The following is a 20,738-nucleotide window of genomic DNA, read 5'->3' on the forward strand; positions in this document are numbered from 1 at the left end:
CTGGACAGCACATGGAATAAAAGTGAGGCAGTTTGACCTCAAGGACTTGCCCTAAAGCATGATTCCTGGGGAAAATGGTTGCCCCATTCTGGCCCCATGGTGGCTGGGAATGGACAAAATCTGTCTTTGGGGGGCTTGGGGACTTTGGATAGGGAAACCTGGGGGCCAACACATGTCCTCTCAGTCCCCAACAGTCACCCTCAGCTAGTGAATGAGGAGGGACCCAGATGCTCCCAGCTGAGGACCCAGCATAGCCAGCTCCACTCCGCAGGCTACAGCATGGAAGTGAGTGTGGGCTTCCAACCCCAGTGGCAGAAGAATCACCGGCTGGAGTTGAGGACAGTGGTGTCTTAAGCCCAAGATTAGTTTCCAAGACTGGTTTCTGGAACTTTTAACCCAGAAAGCAGACCCTGATTCATCAAGGACTGACACAGCTCTCCTAATTGGCCAAAATCTGGTCAGAAATCAGCCCAGCCTGGCTCACTGCAAAATGGCCCCCTCCCCACCGCCCACTCTGTGATTTTGCTTGGTTTTTCCTTTTCCCCCTCACATTCAGGTTTTGTAGCACATGCTGCAGGCTGCAGTATATGGAGTCTGACTGGGGTGGTTCCAGAGGCTGTGAGCCACACATGCCTGAGGGGTGGAGGGCTGGATGGGGACCTCACTACAAGGCTATCTCCCCCACTGGGTGGGCACCTTTAAGTTCTTCCCCTTCATTCAGCTGTCATTTTCCAGCTGATCTTGGGTGACTGGTGAGGGACTGGCCAGCAGGCCCTGTGGACTCTGTCAGAGTCACAAATAGGAAGCAGGAACCACTAGGACTTAGGGAGGTCTGTGAGAGCTGGGTAAACACTTCAGGGGAGAAAGTGCCCCCAGCATGGAGATGAGTATGGGCTTCCAACCCCAGTGGTAGAAGAACTCCAGTTTTCATGCCATGATGCCTCCATGTTCCCTGGGGTGTGTTTATGAAAATGAGGACTGAATTTGCTCACATCACAGGTAGGTGCTGGAAAGTCAGCTCCAAGAATCCCACGACCTGAGCCACAGCCAGAGAGCCACAGGCAGAGTGCCCCTGCCACCATGGTTCTGGCGTCAGGCCTCATCACACTCCTGCTTGTCTCCACATGCCTGGTCCCTTCAGAAACCACAAGTGTTTTCCAGCTCTACGTAGAAGATGTAAAGTGATCATAGAGCAACTAGGTTCTAGATTTCTCTTTATCTGGGCCCACAGTGGCCACCATGCTGGAGCTCTAGCCCCAGCCCTAGCTGGTGCCTGTCTTCTTCTGGGGAGCCACTGGTCAAGGCCCTGTCCTACATGAAGACCAGGATGTAGCAGCAGGGCAGGTCTGCATGATCCTGGGTCCTGGGCCACGGAGCACAGAGGCATTTCTTACTGAAGGATGAGAATCCGTGAATGAAAGAATCCAAGTGTCCACCTGCCACATACACGGTGGACAGCGCAAGCTATGCTGGACAGGGGAGAAGTGTCCATCCTTGGGGGCTGCTCAGCTCTTTACCCTGAACAGGGTAGCTTACTCACTGGACCCACAGGGTGAACTCTCTCCAGGGTGCAAGCCTGACTGGGGCCCTGGAAAGTGGATCTGGGCTCTGGCTGAATGTTTCTGAAACAGAGTTTTAGAAACAGAAACATCAGGATCTGGGGTAACTATACAGGGGTGGGGGATGGTCTGAGGTGGCAGAAGCAGGGGGCACTGAGTGGAAACACCTTGGTCACACAAGCCTGTGCTGAGCCGAAGGAGGAGCCCCAGGTGCCAGGACACCCCACGGAATCTGGACACCAAAGGAGCAGCTCAGGTTGAGGGCCAGGGAGGGAAAGAGGAAGGGGCTCATAGCCCAGGCCCAGGCCCAGGCCCCAGGTGAGGGCTGAAGAACATGCTGGAATCACGGTAAGTAGGGCTGAGGTACTGGGGCAGCTGTGGAAGGCCCCAGCAAAGGCAGCCTAAAGCTGGGTGGTTGGTTCTGCTTGTAGACTACAGGAGACAGTGGGGCAAGTCCCGAGCAGAAGGTCTTGAGGAACAGGAGGGTTCCCCTTGTCCGCTGAAGAGCGGCAGTAAAGAGGTTCCAGGAGTAACTAGGAGACTAGCATGAGGGGCCAACATGTTGTGGCTGAAGGAGGGGAGAAGCAGACAGGAGATGGGCCTCGTGACCACCTGGGTCAGGCTGTTTAGTGAGGAGAGTTCGGCCACTCATCCCTGCCCTTCACTTGTTTTGATACAGCCAACCTAGAGCTAGAGGTGGAGACTCCTCACAGTTTGTAGTTTGATGTTCTGGGAGCACAGGAAGCCCTCACCCTACAGAGCTCTCCTGTGTTCCTCCTGGGCCTCCCTGGGGGCCAGCACCAGTGTCATATGTGGACTTGGACCGTGTTACTCTGCATGTTGGTTCTCTTTCCTTTCCTTGGCCTGACTTTCTCTGCTTGGAATCGTGTGAGCCTCAACTGTACTGAATGGTCCCAAGAGCTTCTCTGCCCCTCTGGCTCTGTATTCTTCATCTCTTATCCAAGATGTCTTCCTATGTAGCCCATCATTTTGTTGAAGCACTTCCTCCAGCAGCCTCCAGGAACTGGTGCATGTAAATTCTTTAGGCCTTGGCATCTGTTAATGTCTTTCTTCTGCCTTCAGGGTGGGTTGCTGGTTCACCTTGATGCAGAAATTTTGTTCAAGCCTTAGAACTTCAGTTGAAACTGGACCCTCTGGAAGTGCACAGATCTCAAGTGTATGCTTTGTACACTCCACAATCTCAGGGACTGTGTGACTGGCACAAAAATCAGTGTCCCCAATCCTGTCACCACGTGCCTGGGCCTGGGGCCATTCCATCATCCCCCTTGGCAGCACTCGCTTCTCCAAGGAAGCCTTCAGAACACGCATTTCCCTGCAGTGCATGATGGGGGCCCAGGCACCTGTGCTTCCAGCAGTGGTCATGGGCCACTCTGGATGGGCCAGGTCCTTATGGGGTCATTACATGACCCTTGGTCAGGCCCGTTATTCCGGAAAGTCCATCTGTGAGAGCAGCCTTCAGTTTTCACCTTTTCCTCCTTTTTCATCTTTATCTTTGAGTTGTGTATCTTATCCTCCAAAATACGCTTTTTGGGTTTCTTTTTTTGAGACAAGGCCTCACTCTGTAGCCCACACTGTCCTCAAATTCACACCCTCTTGCCTCAGCCTTCTGAGGGCTGGCATTACCGGTGTGTGTCATCTCGTGCATGGCTACACTTTGTTTTCCTTATTAAATCTTATTTTATTTTTTATATATTAAATTTTATTTTTTTTACATTAATAATAGGCGGGGGTTTCATTGTGATAATTCCATACACGTGTGCAGGGTACCTTGAACGTGCTCACCCTCCCATTGTATTTCTATCTCCTCTTCTTTTTAAATAAGGTAATTTTGGTTTCAGTGTCTTGAGAGCTCCTCTTCATCTCTGGAACATTTTCTTGGTCTCGCTTTGTGGACATAACACTTTCTCTCAGGAGCAAGCTGCTAATTACTGTTTTCGAAGTTTCCTTTTCTGCATGGTGTTTGCTTCCTCCGAGCTCCGCATTCATCTCTCCCCACAGGCTTCCTTCATGCGATGGTCTCCCTCGACACCGCATTTCCTCAGGAGTGGGCTTGCTGGCTGCTGGACTTCACGGAGGAAGACAGGACAGTGCTGGCCTTTGTCAGGCCTTAGTGTCCACAGACAATGTACCCTCCTTGAGGTACCCCATTCTAGACGAGGGCCCTCAGGCTCTGCTTGAGTGGAGGCCTAAATTCCCTTGTCCTGGGAGGGGTGGGGCTTGGGGTTCAGGAGTAAAGCAGGTTCCCCCATGCCTGTTAGTCCCAGCATACCACAGACCTTAGTTCAGTCTACAAGCCTCAGAGTCCCTGGAGGCTCCAGGTGCAGTAAAAGGCAGCATGGGCAGAGCTGGCCATGGCCCTTCACACTTTTACTTTCCATTCCTGGTGACTTCTGCAGCCTCTGTCCACAGCCACATCCCCATTCCTCCCCACCTTCCTTTCTTTCTTTCCAAAAAGCATGCTGACAGTGTGCATCTGCCTCCATTCCGATCCATGTGTGCACTGTCCTTGTGGAGTTACACTTTTTCTCCCTTTGCAATCTTTTCAGTTGGTTTTAAGGAGGGAAAAGAGATAAAGTCCATCCATTACTTAACTAAAAGTCCAAGCAGAGTCTTTATTAGCAAGAAAGAAAAAGCAGCAGGAACTTAATGTGCAGTAGTAAGGGGAGGGTAGGTGACTAAGTTATGGAATTACCAAATACAGCATAGCTACAAAAGTGACTGAAGATGAAGATTCATGGGTCAGAATCCATGTCCATAAATATGTATGGAAAATATGTAAATATATGTTTATTAACACACACACACACACACACACAGGAAAAAAGCCAGTGAGACCACTTCGAGCCTTCACGGCGGCTCTCTGTGGACTGAAGGGTTTCAGTCTTTCTTCTCAGGGCATTTGTATGTTCTCCAACATGTGAGATACATGGTACAGTAGCCAAGGCTACCAGAAAACCCACAGGAGACAGAGCAAGAGAAGAGCCGCTCTGGCACCAGGTTCAGGGGCTGGGCCTGAGGACAGAGATGGTCATGTATGTCCCCAGGGGTGCCCGGCAGAGCAGGTGGTGAGGCCCCCGGTGGGCAGAAGTCAGACAGCCAGGCTGGTTCAGACACCAGGTCCAGGACAAGCCAACCTTTGAAAAACAAACAGTTTCGGGAACCATCCCAGAAAGCAAGGTCTCTGTAGACACAGTGTTCATGTTGGCACTGGTTGTGTTCCGTTTTCTAGTGAAAATAAAGAGGCCCAGGGCAGTTCCCTCGATGGGAGGACAGCAGGGCTCAGTGTGTGCTGCCCAAGCTGTGCTGTCTGCCCACAGTGCCCAGCAGCTGCCCCACACAGGCTCCCTTCCCTCCCTGCCTTTGTCTCTGGTCATCAAAAATTCAGTGGCATTATCTTGCCAAGAAGCACTGCTGCTAATCTGTAGGTTAAACCAAAGTGTGAGAATGAGGAGATAGGAAGAGGCAGCAGTGAGGGTCTAGGGTAGAGGGACCTTGCTTCACAGAGACCCCAAGGCCTGTGACACCTGGTAGGTGATTGAAATTCTTCCATGTCCCCCTAACTGCGGCCCGGGTGCTTTTCTGGACACCTTCTCCCATCTCTTCATCAGACTACAGTCTTCTGTGGGTAGCTAGGGAAATAGTCAGTGGGGTGCCCATCCTTGCCTGTGGATAGCCAGCAGTCCTAGCTTGTGCTGTCCATGCACAGACACCATGAGGGCTGACTCCTGGAGAACACAGCCTCATTTACTCATTAGTGATTGTGCAAATTTCACCTTTAACTCCCACAAGTACGTGAAGACATATTTGTTAATTCACAACAATTCTACTTTAACTGAATTGAGGCTTATTCTTTTCAATTATCTTTGGAAAATGACTCTTATAGTTATATTTGGTAATGCAAACAGAAAAGTAGCAGAATATCAAATCTACTCAAGAGAACCAATTGTTTAAAAACAGCACAGCAGTCATTTATGTAGAAATAATGAATTACTCACTTCAAATTAGCTGTGCTAAAGCAGACTTGTCAATTCACTCTCCTGCCAACGCAGCTTCATTCTGGTTTTGTGCTGTCGTATAAAAACAAATGAACAACTTCATCACAAGCATCCCTTAATCTGCCTTCCCCTGGTGGAACCAAGCCTGGCCGACATTTGAAGGGCCTGGAGCCAAGTGTTTGCTGGTTTCTGCTGAGAGGGACATTCATGCCAGTCAGGAACATGGGACTGCAGTGCCTGCATGCTGTCGGCAGCTGTGGGCTCTGCTGAGCTCCTGGGAACTTCAGTGTCCCCTCTCCCAGCTTTGAACAGTGTGCTGGGTCCTAATGGGAAGTACAGATGGAGTGAGCAGGATGTTTACGGACAGCAGACCTCCTACGAGGATGGGGTAGGGCTTGACCACAGTGGGCAGAAGTCCTACTGAGGATGTGGAGAGGGTGCCCACATTTGGCCCGACAATGGCACAAAATGCACAGCCACTGTTCCTCACTTAGTTGTTAATTTTAGCGTTTCCCGAGGGCTGCATCCCACAGCTGTGGTGCTCTATTTGAGGACTGTGACGTGCTGCTGCTCCCTGCAATGTGCATGGCTTCATCCACCAAGCTCTGTAGCATGTGGGTTGGTTTGAATTAACTATACTGCCGTTACTAAAAACCTTAGGATATATGTAAAGCGTTCTGAAATTTTTACCTTTTATAAATGAGTCAGGGAGCAAAGCTGGGTGCTTCTTAGGTTAAGTTCCCAGAAGTGGACTTCCTAATTGGAAGTGCACTTGCTGCTCATCTGGAATGGCACCTCCATAAAACACTTCCATTTTCAGGTTCTTTCAATGGCATGTGAAAAGTCCACTGCTAACCCTTCACTGCGTGTGGACGAGTATTCCAGCCATTCTAATGGGGTAAATAAAACAGTATCTTGTTCCACAAACGCGTCTTTCACAAAAAACATTTTTTCCTTTTTTTCTTTTTGGCAATTGCTAATCTTCATTTCTGGCTCATAGGTTTGGCCCTCCTTCCCACTGTGTGCTATTATTTTTTAAACCAATTTATTAGCACTTCCTATGTATGAAGGATATTAGCCCTTTGTCATATATATTGCAATTTTATTCTTAGATTACAGTTCTTTTAAGTTTGGGAGAGGGTTTCCATTGGTTTTTAATTTTCCATTGATAAATATTTCTTTTCTCTTAATAGTTCCTGGCTTTCTTACCAAGCCTAAAAAGATTTCTCCCACTCCCATGGGGAAAATATAGTCACTTACATTTTCTTTTTTTAATCAGGATTTTTTTTTTTTTTTTGGCAGCACTGGGGTTTGAACTCAGGGCCTCATGCCTGCTAAGCAGGCGCTCTTACCACTTGAGCCACTTTGCCAGATCTATATTTTCTTTTATTAATTGTGTGGAGTTAGTTTTTTTTCCAGTCTCTACATACCTAGGATTTATTTAAATAGCTATACAGCACCATCTATTTTACTTTATTAATTTTTTTGGAGGGGGGATACTAGGGTTTGAACTCAGGGTCTTAAGCTTGCACATGAACCATGCCACCAGTCTTTTGCTTTTAGGGTATTTTCAGACAGAGTCTGGCACTAACTTTGCCTGGGCTGGCCTCAAACCTTGAGCTTCCCGTCCCTGCTCCTGAGTATCGAGGATTATGGGCATGTGCACTGTCTACTGATATAACCATTCTCTTGTGGATTTGCAAAGCCTTCATCTCATCTGTTAGGTCCCTACACTAGGTCCGCTTCTGTGTCTGGTCATTTGGTACTGCCACAGTGAGCATACTCTTGTTACCAAGTACATATTTAATTTTGCTTAGAGTATTTCCAATATCTGTTGTTACTAAGTATATATTTAATTTTGCTTATGTCTTGTTCTAGTATCTGTCATTATGAAGTTTATATTTGTTTAACTTTACTTACATTACATTCCCATATCTGGTAAGATCCCCAGGGAGCCCTGTCTTCCTTTCTATGTCCATGCTGGTCATGAGCACGTGTGACCCCAGCAGGGATAAAGAAACGACTGTGTGTGGTGCCACCAGGAGCTCCCCACTGGGGCTAACTGCCTGGAGGATGATAGTAGAGACACACCATGCCCCTGTGAGGCCCAGATGTGCCGGTGAGCCAGCCACGGTGCGTGGACAGAGCCAGCCAACCTGCCTGGAACCAGCCAACCAGTCACCAGTGAGCATGTGGTCACTGCACACATCCTCTGGGTTTGGGAAGCTAGTTACATAGCAAAAGATGACCAGGCTTTCTGCATGCTGTCCTCATGCTCTCCAGAGCTTATGGGCTGGTCTTCCACATGCATTTGTCCAGATTTTCAAGATCTGGGATTGTGGGATGGCGTCACACGCATGTGCTGGGGTTGTGATGGACCACATCACACGCTTTCCTGGGAGTAATTTCTCCTGCTCAAGCCATGACAGACTGCCCTCACACACTCCTTCCCCTGCCTCTCTTCATGCCATGCTTTTCCTTGCAAACACCAAGCCTTTCTTCCTAAGATTAATCCTAGGCACTTCACGTTTTAACAGTGACCAGGATAGTTTCCCCCTTAAATTTTGTTTCTCTGGTATTCAGAGTACTGACTGATTTTTGCATATTTATTTTGTAGCCAGACACCTTGGCAAATTCATTCATTTCTAGTCATTTTTCAGCTTCTTCTCTTGGATTTTCATTTGCTATAAATATCGAGGCATGTGAGATAATCAGTAGAACACATTCAGAGGCTGCTCTGGCATGTGAGTATGTGCAATGGCCGACCTGTGGGGCGTGCAGCCACAGCTCCACAAGACAGCCTTAGAAAGGACCTGCTCCCCAGCTCAGGCACCCCGTGCTCATGACTCAGGGCAGGAGCTCTCCTGGTCCACAGTCAACACTCAGTGCTGGCAGTGACCTTGTGTACCAGATCCATGGTTTTTTTCAGTACTGTTGTTTGAACTCAGAGCCTCGAACTTGCTAGGTAGGCCCTCTACCACGCATTCCCAGCCCTTTTTTCTTTTACTATTTTCCAAATAGGGTATCATGCTTATGTACTGGCTGTCCTGGCCCAAAATCATTCCAGGTATGACAAGCTGGGATGACAGGTACATGCCACCACTCCCAGCCATTGACTGAGATGGGGTCTCATGAACTCTTTGCCTGTGTTGGCCCCAAACCATGATCCTCCTCTCCTGCCTCCTGAGTAGCTAATATTAGTTATAGGCTTGAACCACCATGCCCAACAAGAGCCATATTACTTGATCAGAGTTTTATTTTGTGTCAAAAGACCATTTATTTAGTTATTTAGATCTGTAATCCATGTTAAAATGAAGAACTTGTTTATGACAACCTTACTAAGCGCTTATTAGAAATAAATGCTGAATTTTAAGAGATGCTTCTACAGCACTTACCAAGGTAGTTCTAGTTTTCCTTCTTTCCTCTTCTGCAGTTCATGAACAGAATCCCCACCTCAGCCGTGAAGGAGGCAGAGGGATACCCAGTACCAATGGGCTGTCACACAGAGCCGAGCTGAGGAAAGCGAAGCAAGTTCCGAGGTGTGGCTACTGGGGCTCAGTGTCCTGAGGGATTCAGGAGAGGGACACCTGGCCTCCTGACCCATGCTGACCTCCAGCTGTAAGCAGTGTGGGTGTTCTTGCTGAGGGGCTGGCCCTTGGGGCCACCTGCTCTGTACACAGGTGGCTGTGTTCGGGGTATTCCCATCAAGGTGTAGAGGATGCACCAGTGATGAGTGCAGAACTGGAACCTGTGAACATGTTATGGGAACAGTAATTTCCCATAACTTCCCATCAGCAAGATGTGGTGGGACTCTGTCCTTTTTTGAATCCATCCTTCTGAATCCAGAAGACTCTGATGAAACTGGCATACCAGACACCCTCACCTTTCCTCACAACTCATGATTACAGCCCTCATTACTTTCCTCCCAAACTGTCTTTCCATACAGCAAACTTCAGGTTCAACAGACACCCACTGAGATCAGGTGTGTGCTGGCACTCGCTGGGATTGCAAAGACAAGGCAAAGTACATCCTGTCCGGGATCACAAACAAGAGTTACCACATGACAGGGTAAGGCGGGCCCTCACCAGTTTTAAAACAAGCACAAAGTGCTTTCTTGGGCAGGCACAGATCACACATGGTCTGCAAAGGTCTATTAAGGGAGCTTTGCAGGAAGAGGACACAGGGCCCACAAGGTGCAGGCCCCGGGATGGGCATGAGTGAAGGGAGAAGCTCAGGCAAGGTGTGGAGGGTGTGCTCCAGTGAGGACAGGAGCCTGATCAGGTGTTGCTGATTCTCCATAGAGGCCACGGAGACATGTGTGAGCATCCTGGGAACATACACACACAGGGTCATGAGCACAACAGCACCTAGGACAGTCAGTGACAAACAAAAGGAAATTCTCAGAGGAGAAACAATGGCAGGTAAACATGTGATCGAAAGGAACCTTAAAAAACCACAAGATCAGTTTTTAGAAAAACAGATGAACTTTAGAAGGATCTCAGCTCTGGCCAGGCACAGCAGTCTGGAACATGGCTTTGAGCATGAACTGATCCAAAATTGCTAGCCTATTCTCCAAGGAGCAGTGTATGGGAGCCACGTGAGGGCTGGTGACAAGCAGCAACATGGTGGGTGACTAACTCCCTCCAACTCATCTGTGGACAGGAACGCTCACCCCAGATGCAGTTGCAACAGCAAAGATCTGGAGCTGAGTGGCCACAAGGGGTCACTTGTCATCACCACCAGTGTGGCTGCCCCCGCAGCAGGGAGGTTTCCAGACAGGGCTAGGGCTGCGTGTGAGAAACAACTGGCTAGCAGGTTGTGGGAGGCCTCAGAAGGAAGGCAGTGGAAAGTATCCATCAGCCACTGGCTCCCGGTGTCATTTCATTTTGCTCTGGGAACAGCTCTACTGCCTGTAAAAAAACAAGTGTTCACTTGTGACCAAAAAAACACTCTGAAAGTTGGCACATTCTTTAGGCTGGATGGGGACAGAGACCATGAGCAGCAGACAGAGATGGGGCAGTGGATAGAGATGGGATCTGAGGTTTGGCAGCCTTCTCTGAGCTCTGCATGGAATGGAGCTCTGAGTGGAATGGCACAAACACTCCCAGAAGTGACAGGTTTACATGTCCCTGTCATATCAGAAAACTCTGACTGCCGATCTGGGAAGCTGTTTTTCTACAGCAGGATGATAAGGAAGGACAGGCTAACCCCAGATGACAGGAAGCATGGATGGATGCTGGTTCTTGGGGTTCTTGCTATGGGGTTCACTCTAAACCTCTACAAAAGTTTCCTGCAGTGCCCAACAAGGTCGAGTCTTGGTAAAATCGTACAAGTCCTCACCTGGCCTCATCTACTCTGGTGCATCATGATGGCTAATGTCCTCTTATCAAAGACATCCCTTCATGCTGTGCTTGAAAATTCCAGGCTTCAGTGGATCCCCAAACATCTCAATTCCAACTTATCGAGTTTCTGTTCTCCCAACTGGATGAGGCCTGATGAAATTTATGCTTGGCTGAATTCAGTTCCCTTAAAAAAGCAGCGTATCTATCAAAGTAATCAATCCTATTTGGGGGAAATGCTGAGAGGCAATGAAACCACACACCCTTGGAGATGCCCTTCTGTTTCTTCTCATTTCCAGCAAGTCTTAGCAGTATCACAGCCATCCTCGTGTTGGCAGCTGCAGAGGACAAAGTGGGAACAGGATGACCCCACAATGTGCACTGATGGCTAATAAGAAACAGACGCATCTCACAATCCCCCTAACAGATAATGGGACCAGGAGAGAAGGGACAGGTGGGGACAGGAAGGTCCCAGCTCTGCTTCTGTTTCACATCCCACCCTCTCCTCCTCTGCTCATCTCTGAGAGCTCTAGGGCCCCAGCAGGGCTCAGTCAGAGGTAGTCACTGGGGCAGATCAGAAAATTATTCCAAGATTGTGGAAGAAAGAATATTGTAGTTTCTTTTTGAGCATTTGAGCACATCTTTTTTTTCAGACTAAAGCAAAAATTCAAAACACTAATCTAATTTTTTTCTGCCAAATTTGTGCAGAAAGAAGAGAGAAACAGTGCCCCAAGATTCATCTTCACCCCGAACTCAGCAAATTGGCCAGGGCCAGCTGTTTCTTCACCTCTGAAGTCCTGCAGGGCCTCCCATGAACACAGGCAGCAATCCCAGGTGTATGGGCAAGAGCCGTGAGCAGCCTGGTGGGGTGGGCCACATGGGGGGGCGGGTACACAGAACCTCACTGCTTCTAAGAAGGTGTGGGAGGACCAAGCCACAAACAGGGAGGGCTGCATCTCACTAGTGGATGGAGCTCCATGGCTGAACCCCTGCTGTGTACCACGCTCAGCTCTGCTTCTCAGCAACTTGAGGAACAGTCCCCATTTCACAGAAGAGAAAGGCAGTCATGCCTGACCCAGACCCCCAACTGCAGTTTGAGATGCTGTGCTGAATTTCTACACAATATTGCTGTTGATCTGCTGATTGCTCCAGATAAACCAACCAAACTCACTGCTGGTTAGATGGGAGACATGGAAGCCTAGAACTGACCACACTGACCACACAGTGGTCCAGTATACCCTGGGCTCAGGCCCAGTGGAGCCCTTGTCCTCCACTTCCTGTGTTTCTGTGGCCCCAAGTATGGCAAGACCTGGTGACACCTCTTACTGCAGGTGCCTAGAGGGGTTGCTGGGTGGCAGTCTGTGGTTATTGTCAGCTGTGATGGAAAAGGTTATTGACTAGTGTCCACTTCTCCCTCCTCTCACCAAAGATCAACTGAAGCTTTACCTGGGCCTGTGGACACTTGGTTAAAATAGTTCTTCCCAGCCCCTTTGAGGTAGAGCACTGTAGTTGTCTTGCTGTCGGACACGAGAGGGTCAGCTAATTGGCTGTAGCCTCAAGAGAAGCCACCTGCTCCACTCTCCTTTGCCCTTGCTGGGTTGAAAGGGGAGCTCAAGAGCCTCTTGGGAGGCAGAGGAGATCATGCTGACCAGTGTTGCCCACCTTGGATGCTGGGGCGGGAGAAGCAACCTTCCTCTTTTCCAGACCCTGGAGTGTGGTCTGTGCGTCATTACACCACTGTGATGTGAAGCAGAGCCCCTTGAGCTGCCCTTGGAGTCTCTCTGCCTCTTTTTCCCAGAGAAGTCAGTTTCTAATCAGAGCTCCTGCACACCAGTGCTCAGGTACAGGACACCTCTGCCATGTGATTCTGGGATAAGCCCTGTTCAGCTTCCACTTAGTGCCAACACCCCAGAAAACCAGTCAGACATCACCAGACAGCCAGAGGACAGGTGACTACAAATACAAAATGAGTCCTTGCCAATGTTGGAAGTGTGACTGTTACCATGCAAAGCCCAGCCTTGTGGGATGTAGTGAGCAGAGCCCCAGCTACACAGATACCTGTGTGGGATGGGGATTCAAAGGTCAGTCTGAAGGTCAGAGCTCACATGCTGGGAAGTTTGTGCCCACTGGACTGTGCTGCTGGGTCCTCGATGCTGGGTGTGTCTGTGAGGCTGTCTCTGGATGAGATGGATGTGTGGGTTGGTGGACTGCGCACAAGAGGTGGCCCTCCCCATTGAGCAGCCTCGTCCAGTCAGATGGAGGCCTGAATGGAACAGAAGCCATGATTCTGGGTGACAGGGACGTCCCCTCCTGACTGTGGCCTGGGACATCTGCCTCTCCTGCCTCGGACTAAGCTTCAATCCCCCGGTTTCCAGCTGACCGCAGAGCTCGGACTGCTGAGCCCACAGCTGTGTAGAACCATCCCTTGCTGTGAGTCGCTCCACACACATCCTTTCATTCTGCATCTCTGGGGAATCCTGAGTAGCCAGCCCAGAACCTGTAAAGTGCTCGGTCCACCAGAGGCCGATGCAGCTCGGGGTTTGTGTGCGCCGTGAGCAGCAGGAACTTTGCCACCAGCTTCCCACACTGGTGCAGAGCTGGCCTTGGTGAATTCAGCTCTGGAACCCTGTCAGGAAATCCATTCCTAATTATGCTGCCTTAATTTAATCCTGCTAGTTAAAGGGAACATCGACTCACACAGACAGATGCCTAAACATGGAAGGAAGCAACAGATTTTGAAAGCCACCTGCACCCCATAGACCTTGGGCAGCAACAGGCTGTTCTCAGAGGGGCTGGCATGCACAGCCTGTCCCAGGCACCCGCTAGAGTCTTCAGCTCTGTTTCCAGGCAACAAACACAGCAGCCACCACCACCGTGAGGGAGGAACCTTGCAGCCATCTACTGGAATAAAATTTTCTGTCCCGTCTCTCCACATGTTCCAAATCACTCAAGACAGATGTCCCAGTGCAATCCACATGGCCCAGAAGCCAACCCTTGGGCACTTCCTGCCACTGAGAGCACCTTCCATACCAACAAACAGGCCCACAGTCAAGCACAGTGGCTCATACCTGTAATCCTAGCTTCTTGGGAAGATCGTGATGCAAGTACAGCCCAGGCAAAAAATTACCGAGAGCCCATCTCAGTCAATAAAAGCCAAATGTGGTGGTAAATGTCTGTCATCGCAGCTACACAGGAGTCATAAATAGGAGGAACACAGTTCTGACCAGTCCAGGTACAAATGCAAGACTCTATCCCCAAAATAACTAAAGCAAAAAGGGCACCAGGTGTGACTCAAGTGGTAGAGCACAAGGCTATGAGTTCAAATCCCAGTACTGCCGAAAAAAAGGAGAAAAAGGCCCCTGACCATATCACTGACTAAAGTCCCACAGACACTGTCACTCCTTCAGATGATTCACAGTGATTAAGTCCAGTTGAGGCCAGAGCCTGCACTGGAGCCTGTAGGTTCAAGGAGTGCTGCTGTTGACCCTGAACATACCACATTACCCCTGATGGCAGCATGGGGTGTGGACAGAGAGAATCAGTGTCTCCCACCCCAACCCAGCGAAGGTGGCAGGCTCCTTGGAGAGGCTGTCATGGCTATTTAAGGCCATGGAGGTGCCTGCTCCTCCCTGCATCCTGTAGGCTCCTGCAGCATGGCAAAGGCAGGCAGTGGGAGCCTGGAGAAGTCCTTCAGGACTGAGCATGACCTCTACCCACAAACAGCCTCCAAGCCCTCCCAACGCCCTCCAACATGTGGTCCCAAGACACTTGGCTGAAGGCAACAGTTCAGCGTGCAGAGACTGGGAAGTCTGCACTTCTCCCTCTGGGGAACACAGGAAAGGGGGGTGCACTGGGTGTGTTTTCCAGAATACTCTCTTTTGGGGGCCAGAGAATTCAGGGCAACTTTTATGGGCACAGATGCTCAGGCTATTGGTTGCTAGCCTTCACCTCCATAGCAAGAGAGCACTGTGGGTTTGGAAATCATTGACTTTTTCTTCTGGGAAGGACCAGTGGCTGAGGAAACCCTGAGAAGGCCCTGGAAGATACGACCTGCATCGATGGGCAGGCTGGGTCCCAGCTGCAGCCCAGGCCCACTCCCACATGCACTCTACTGAGGACAGGATTAAAATTAGTTTGAGATTATGATCATAACACAAGAAGTATGGAAAAGAGCCATGTTCCATAAGAACAGCATTTTACACAGGGCTGTGAGGAACTGAAAGCTTTCAGGCAATTAGATGATGTAATTCCAACACTTGGAAAGACTGCATGTGAACACCTTTCTCCTTCCAGTCCCTGCAGGTAGCACTGCTTCTCCCAGCTACTGTCACGGAACTGACCTATATGTCCCTTCTCCTCTGGGCACCTGGACTGGGTACCAAGAGAGCAGGGGTGTGTTGAGCTCTGGAGCCAGATGGCAAGCATGGCTCCCCACATGGATGAGTGCATGGCAGGACTTAAAACCCTCGGCCTGGAGGCCAAGCAGGCAGCAGGCTTGCCTTGAACATGTCATGATTCTGGTTGGCTGGGTAATGGCCCCCAAAGGCACCCAGGTCCTCACCCTGGAACCCAGAAACATGCCACTTTACATGGCAAAGAGGACTCATGGTGTGTCTGAATTAAGGGACCTGGCATGGGAGGCTGTCTGGGTCACCTAGGTGGGGCCATGTGGTTGCAGGCCCTGTAAGCAGAGGCTGGGGTCAGTCAGAGGACACAGGGAGAAGTTGGGGCCAAGTGATCCACTTTGGGGATGCAGGAGGGCCTGTGGCAGCCTGAACTAAAAGAGGATGGACCCCCACAGCCTATAGAAGGAGCCAGCCTTGGTTTTTTAGCCCAATGAAACCCATTTTGGACTTCTGCCATTCAGAGCTGTATGGGAATAAATGTGCCCTGTTTTAAGGCAGGCAGCTGTGGTGTCTGCTTCAGGGACCGCAGGAAGTAAATCTGGGTGTGCCAGGGCAGGAAGGATGAGGAACCAAGAGTGGCTGCAATCCTCAGCCTTCCCTGAGTGGCACCCCCAGACACCCAGATCTGCTTCTCTCCTGGGAGAGGGGGGGGTGCTAAGCTTTAGGGGTATTCTGGGCAGCTGTGTGCATGAGTGCAGCAGGGTGTCAGGGCCCTAACAGCCCCCCCAGGTGAACGCCACGGTGGACACACCTGTGCTGAGTCCTGGCTGTGGAGTCCTAGGTGGTCTGAATGTGGGTCCAGGCCCCACCTCCAGTCTGTCAGGAAGACCGTGATGCTCCAGGGACAGTGAAAGGGTATTACTAGAAAGCTGGCCTCAGTGCTCATTAGACCTGCTACTCAAGGGTGCCAGATCCATTCTATTCTGTGATTTTGCTCTGGACCAGTCTCTGTCCTTATAGGCTGTGTCATGCCTGCTATTCCCAAGCAATACTGGGCTCCCCAGCCCAGACACATTCATTGTGTTCTGCAGCCATAACACCATCCATCCCAGATCTATCTTCCCAAAGTGACACTCCACTGTCCTATCCCAGTCTCTGTCCACTGTGTCTCCTTGAGATTCCCTACTGTGGTTATTTCATGTAGTAAGTACTGCCTTTTGTGACTGGCTTACTTCACTGAGCACAATGACCTCATGGTCTGTCCATGTGGTGGCATGTCAAAACTTTCTTCTTAAGGAGATGGATATGAGGAGGGCTGCACAATGCTCAGAGTGTACCAAGTGCACTCAAGAACGGCAAGATGGCAAGTCGTATATACACTTTACCAAATTTAAAAAAGTCCACAAAATATGAAGCCTTTTCCTTACTAGTTACGCAGCATCTACTGTGTGCAGTGGATGGGCATTTCCTAAGTGTCCCCCACTGAGTCCCCATCTCTGATTCTGGCACAGTCTGAGGCTACTCTGTCTGCCCTTGTTCTCTTGTGCATCTGAACACCAAGGGGGCCATCCTGGTGAGACTCTGGGTAAGAGTCTCCTGAAGTGTATTTCAGAACATGCCATAGGGGAATCGTCAGGCTCCCATCACTACCCACACCTGGGAGAGCACTGTGTGCCCAGAAATCCTACAGAGGGCAGCCCTCGAGACTGCGGGCTGGAGACACAATTACTCTTTCAGGAGAACTACTACTATTCTGACAGACGTCACCAAAGAGGGGTGAGATTTTTGTTCCCGAGTCATTCCCAGCAGCTGAGTGCCAGGAACCGTTAGCAAGAGACACTTGTCCATCTTAGTCTGTGTTGAAGCCAGGATCTCATTACTAGAGTGGTCTGCAGGTATTTAATTGTATGTTAGGCTGAACATTTTTCACATGAATGGCTGACATCTTATGTCTCCCCACATTCCCTCCACTGGACAGAAGGAGATTTACTTGGATAGTCAGAAGCTCCCTGGCTTCCTCTTTTTTTACTAATGCTCAGCGAGCATATGCCTACAGCTCCCCTGTGTCCTTGGACAGACGGTCATGACAGAATGCTTCTTCACAGCTCTCAGTTCGTTGGTGTACAGAACCAGCAGCTTGGTCACAGCTCACCAGGTCCCCCACACTGAGGACCACTACTTTTTAATTTGATAACTGAGTGAGAAACAGAGCCTGGGAATGTGGATGGGTGAGTGACAGGAAGACCAGTGGATACCCCTAGCAGATTGGGGCTCGGTACTCCTCAGATCCTTCACCAGCTGAGGTGAAGCCCTGATTTCTCCCATTCTTTTGTGAATGCTGTTCACCTTGTGAATGTGTGGGTGATTGCTACTCAGAAATCCCAACCCCGGGGGCTGAACCCACGGCCTCCAAGCACTGCCACACTGTTCTTGTTCTCTTGTGTATCTGCAGACCCTGGAGAGCCTTCCTTGCTAAGCAAGCTCTCTACCACTGAGCTAAACACCTGGCCCTCTGCATCTGTTTAAAAGCAGAATCAGAAACTCGGGTCTGGTTTGCCAGAAATGGCAAATCAGCCTTAGGACACCCAATAATAAGCCAAGCCAAACCAATTTCCTAAAATTTACATTTAAATTTAATCTGCAATTAGGGCTTCCACATGCCTGCTCATTTCAGTTCCTCACTATTCTTGTGAATAATGAGTTGATCACACCAGGCAGGCTCAGGCCTCTGAGGAGTTGGCCTAGATCTGCTCTGCCCAGGAAGGGGAGTCAACATGGGGAAGATGGAAGCCTCTGAGGACAGGACAGGGGGTACTCAGGGGAAGGGATGGCAGGACTCAGAGCAGCACTCAGCCAGTTCAAATACTGCAGTGTTTTCTTCTCTAGGAATTCCAACCCCTGAGACATGACAGAACCCTGCCTGGTGCACACAGTCCTTCTCCAAAGGCTCCCAAAACTTTCTATGGAGGTCAAGGTTCACAGACGCTGGTAAGCTTTGTTGTGGGAACTTTGGTTAACACACAAATGGCACTCTGCTCACCTGTCATGCACGGCATTTTCAGACTGGGAGACAGGGCAGAGAGAAGGGGGCAGGAAGTGGGCAGTCCAATAGAGCAGAGTCTCAGCACCTCCACAAGCCAGTAAGGCGGTGGTCTGGGGTGAATGTAGAGGTCAAGTCCCTTTGGCCCAGAATGATCAAATTCTGTAAACTACACAATTCTCTTGATGTTTAAAATACGGAATGATAGAACAATAATGCAGCCATTTTATAAATCAGCGGCCATTTTATCCTCAGGCCTCACCTCTTGGAAAATGGAGCCATTCCCAATAACAGCCCCACCCTTTACCAAAATTTCCCTGCGCTCCAAGACAAGCTCCACCCCCATCAGGGACCCCTGCGCATGCGCCAACCTCTTACCCTCCCTCTTGTATAAAAAGCTATGCCTGGCCCAGGCTCTCCTTCTTTCCCAGGTCAGCCAGATGGCCCGTGCCTGTCATTAAACCCTGCCCTTGGGCGTGAGATTTTCTTGTGAGCTTTCTTTGTGAGCGGCATTTTTCCTAACACGGAATATTTTTTAGCTCTACATTGACCAAACTTTGCAGGAGTAGTCACTGGCTGAGTTGTCGATTGCCCCGGGGCAGACCTATGCATCTCACTCCTAGGCCCTCACTCCCGGCTACTTAACCAGCGTGGGCGCGGAGGGGCTTGGAACCTGTAGTGTGTGTGACGAAGGTCCCCGCTCCGCGCACCCCTTCCGCCCCGTCCCAGGGTTGCCCGGCCCTCCACCCGCGAGTACTCACCCGCTCCTCCTCAGCACGGATGTCCGGCATGGTGCTCAGGCAGAGGCCCACAGCCGTGACTGCCACGAAGGCCACAGACACGCAGGCGAAGAGCTTGCCCGCCAGCCCCGAGTGAGGGTTGTCCACCACGTCGCGCAGGCGCCGCCGGCCGCGCTCCAGCCGGCCGGGCCCCAGGGCGCGCGCCGGGCTCTCCTGCGCCTCGTGCGCCCCTGGCCCTGCGCGCGCCTCGGCCGCCTCCTCCTCGCGGCGGCGCAGGCGGCGCAGGCAGCAGCGCTCCAGCCGCGCCTCGTCGATGCCCCAGTAGGCCAGCTCGTCGCGGAAGGCCAGCGCGCACGGGCCGCGCAAAAGCCGCAGCTTGCCGGCGCGCAGCAGTGCCACGATGGCGCGGAAGGCGCACGGGCTGCGGTCGAAGAAGAATTCGTCGCGGCTCACGTCGTAGTCGTCGCACACGCGCAGCAGCTCGTCGTGGCCGCGGCAGGCCCGCAGACGCTCGAGGCGCGCGAGTGGACAGCGCGCTAGTGCGGCCCAGGCCAGGCGCACCCTGCACCCGCCCACGTTGATGATGACGTGCCGCGCGCGGGCCGCCCCGCCGCCTCGGCCTCCCACGCCGGGCTCCCGGCCGGGGGGCTCCGCGTGCCCCGGGAGCAGGGCCATCGCCCCATGTGCCGGCCGCACGCGCTGAGCTCAGGAGCCTGGGCCTGCAAGAGAAAAGGGCGCGTCAGGGGATTCCGCCGGCCAGCCGAGGAGCCGGGGGCTGGGGAACCGGGACTCCCTCATAGCACCCGCCTTCTCTTAAAGCAAAGAGTAGATCCCAAGCTTTCACCCAAACTACCTGCCCTTCAACAAATAACCGTCAAGGGTTAAAGAGAGGTGGGGCAGGGGCTATCATCAATTTTAAAAAGACGTATGAAACAGCCAAATGTAATGTGGACACAGATTAGGACGAACCAATTGTGAAAAGGATTTAGAGTAAATGAGAAACCTGGGTGCTATATGTTAAAGGAATTTTTAAAGGTGTGATCATGGTTTTGTGGTATGTGAGATACAGGCTTTTTTGTCTTCGAGGTCCAAGTGGGAATTCATGGATGGGTGTTCAACCCGTGGTCACAGAGGAAACTCCTGAATTTCACAGCTGTGGGAACTGGGGGTGGGCACACCAGGGCTCACTTCGTCTCTCTTTCCTTTATGCATGTTTGACATTTCCATAATGAAAATGTTTTGTTTTGCTTTGAATAAAGCTTCTGGATAATTTTGCTGCACAGCTGCGATTGAAAACCACGAATATAGAGAGATGGAAACCCACAGAGCCTGGCTCTTCAGTGGGCCTTGTTTTCTCTAAGTTGGGGGCTCTGTGTTTTGTGTCCACAGGGATTCTTCAGAGGGTTTGTGAGCTCTCTAGGTTTATGTGCAAACTGTTGTTTACCCACACCTTTTCCTGTAAACAGCCCACATTTCCCAGAGTATCCTACCAAAAAGAGTGTATTTCTGACATCAAAGACTTCAGCCTCACAGAGACTGAAGGGACCTCAGTGGTCCCTTTTCCCAGTGCTGGGGGCAGGTCCACCCCCTCCAATTCATTGCTCTCGGTGTCTCTTTGCTTCTTGGAATGATGAGGCTGGACATTCAGCACCATCCTTCTGAGAGCTGTGGCAACAGCAAGGAGGGCAAAGATAGGCA

At 50.8% G+C, this 20,738-nt stretch overlaps 1 protein-coding gene across 4 annotated transcripts in view; it reads right to left on the minus strand.

Moving 5' to 3' along the window:
• The window catches only part of Kcng2 (potassium voltage-gated channel modifier subfamily G member 2), a 65,052-nt gene that overhangs the window by 5,941 nt on the left and 38,373 nt on the right, over positions 1 to 20,738 (minus strand). For all 4 annotated transcript variants that reach the window (XM_020162193.2, XM_074069592.1, XM_074069593.1 and 1 more), the window contains one exon: positions 19,062 to 19,759. In XM_020162193.2, the coding sequence (XP_020017782.1) occupies positions 19,062 to 19,715 (654 nt within the window). In that variant the 5' untranslated portion in view covers positions 19,716 to 19,759. The remainder of the gene's footprint in view (positions 1 to 19,061; positions 19,760 to 20,738) is intronic.

This window comes from Castor canadensis, chromosome 4, assembly GCF_047511655.1.
Source record: "Castor canadensis chromosome 4, mCasCan1.hap1v2, whole genome shotgun sequence".
NCBI lineage: Eukaryota > Metazoa > Chordata > Mammalia > Rodentia > Castoridae > Castor > Castor canadensis.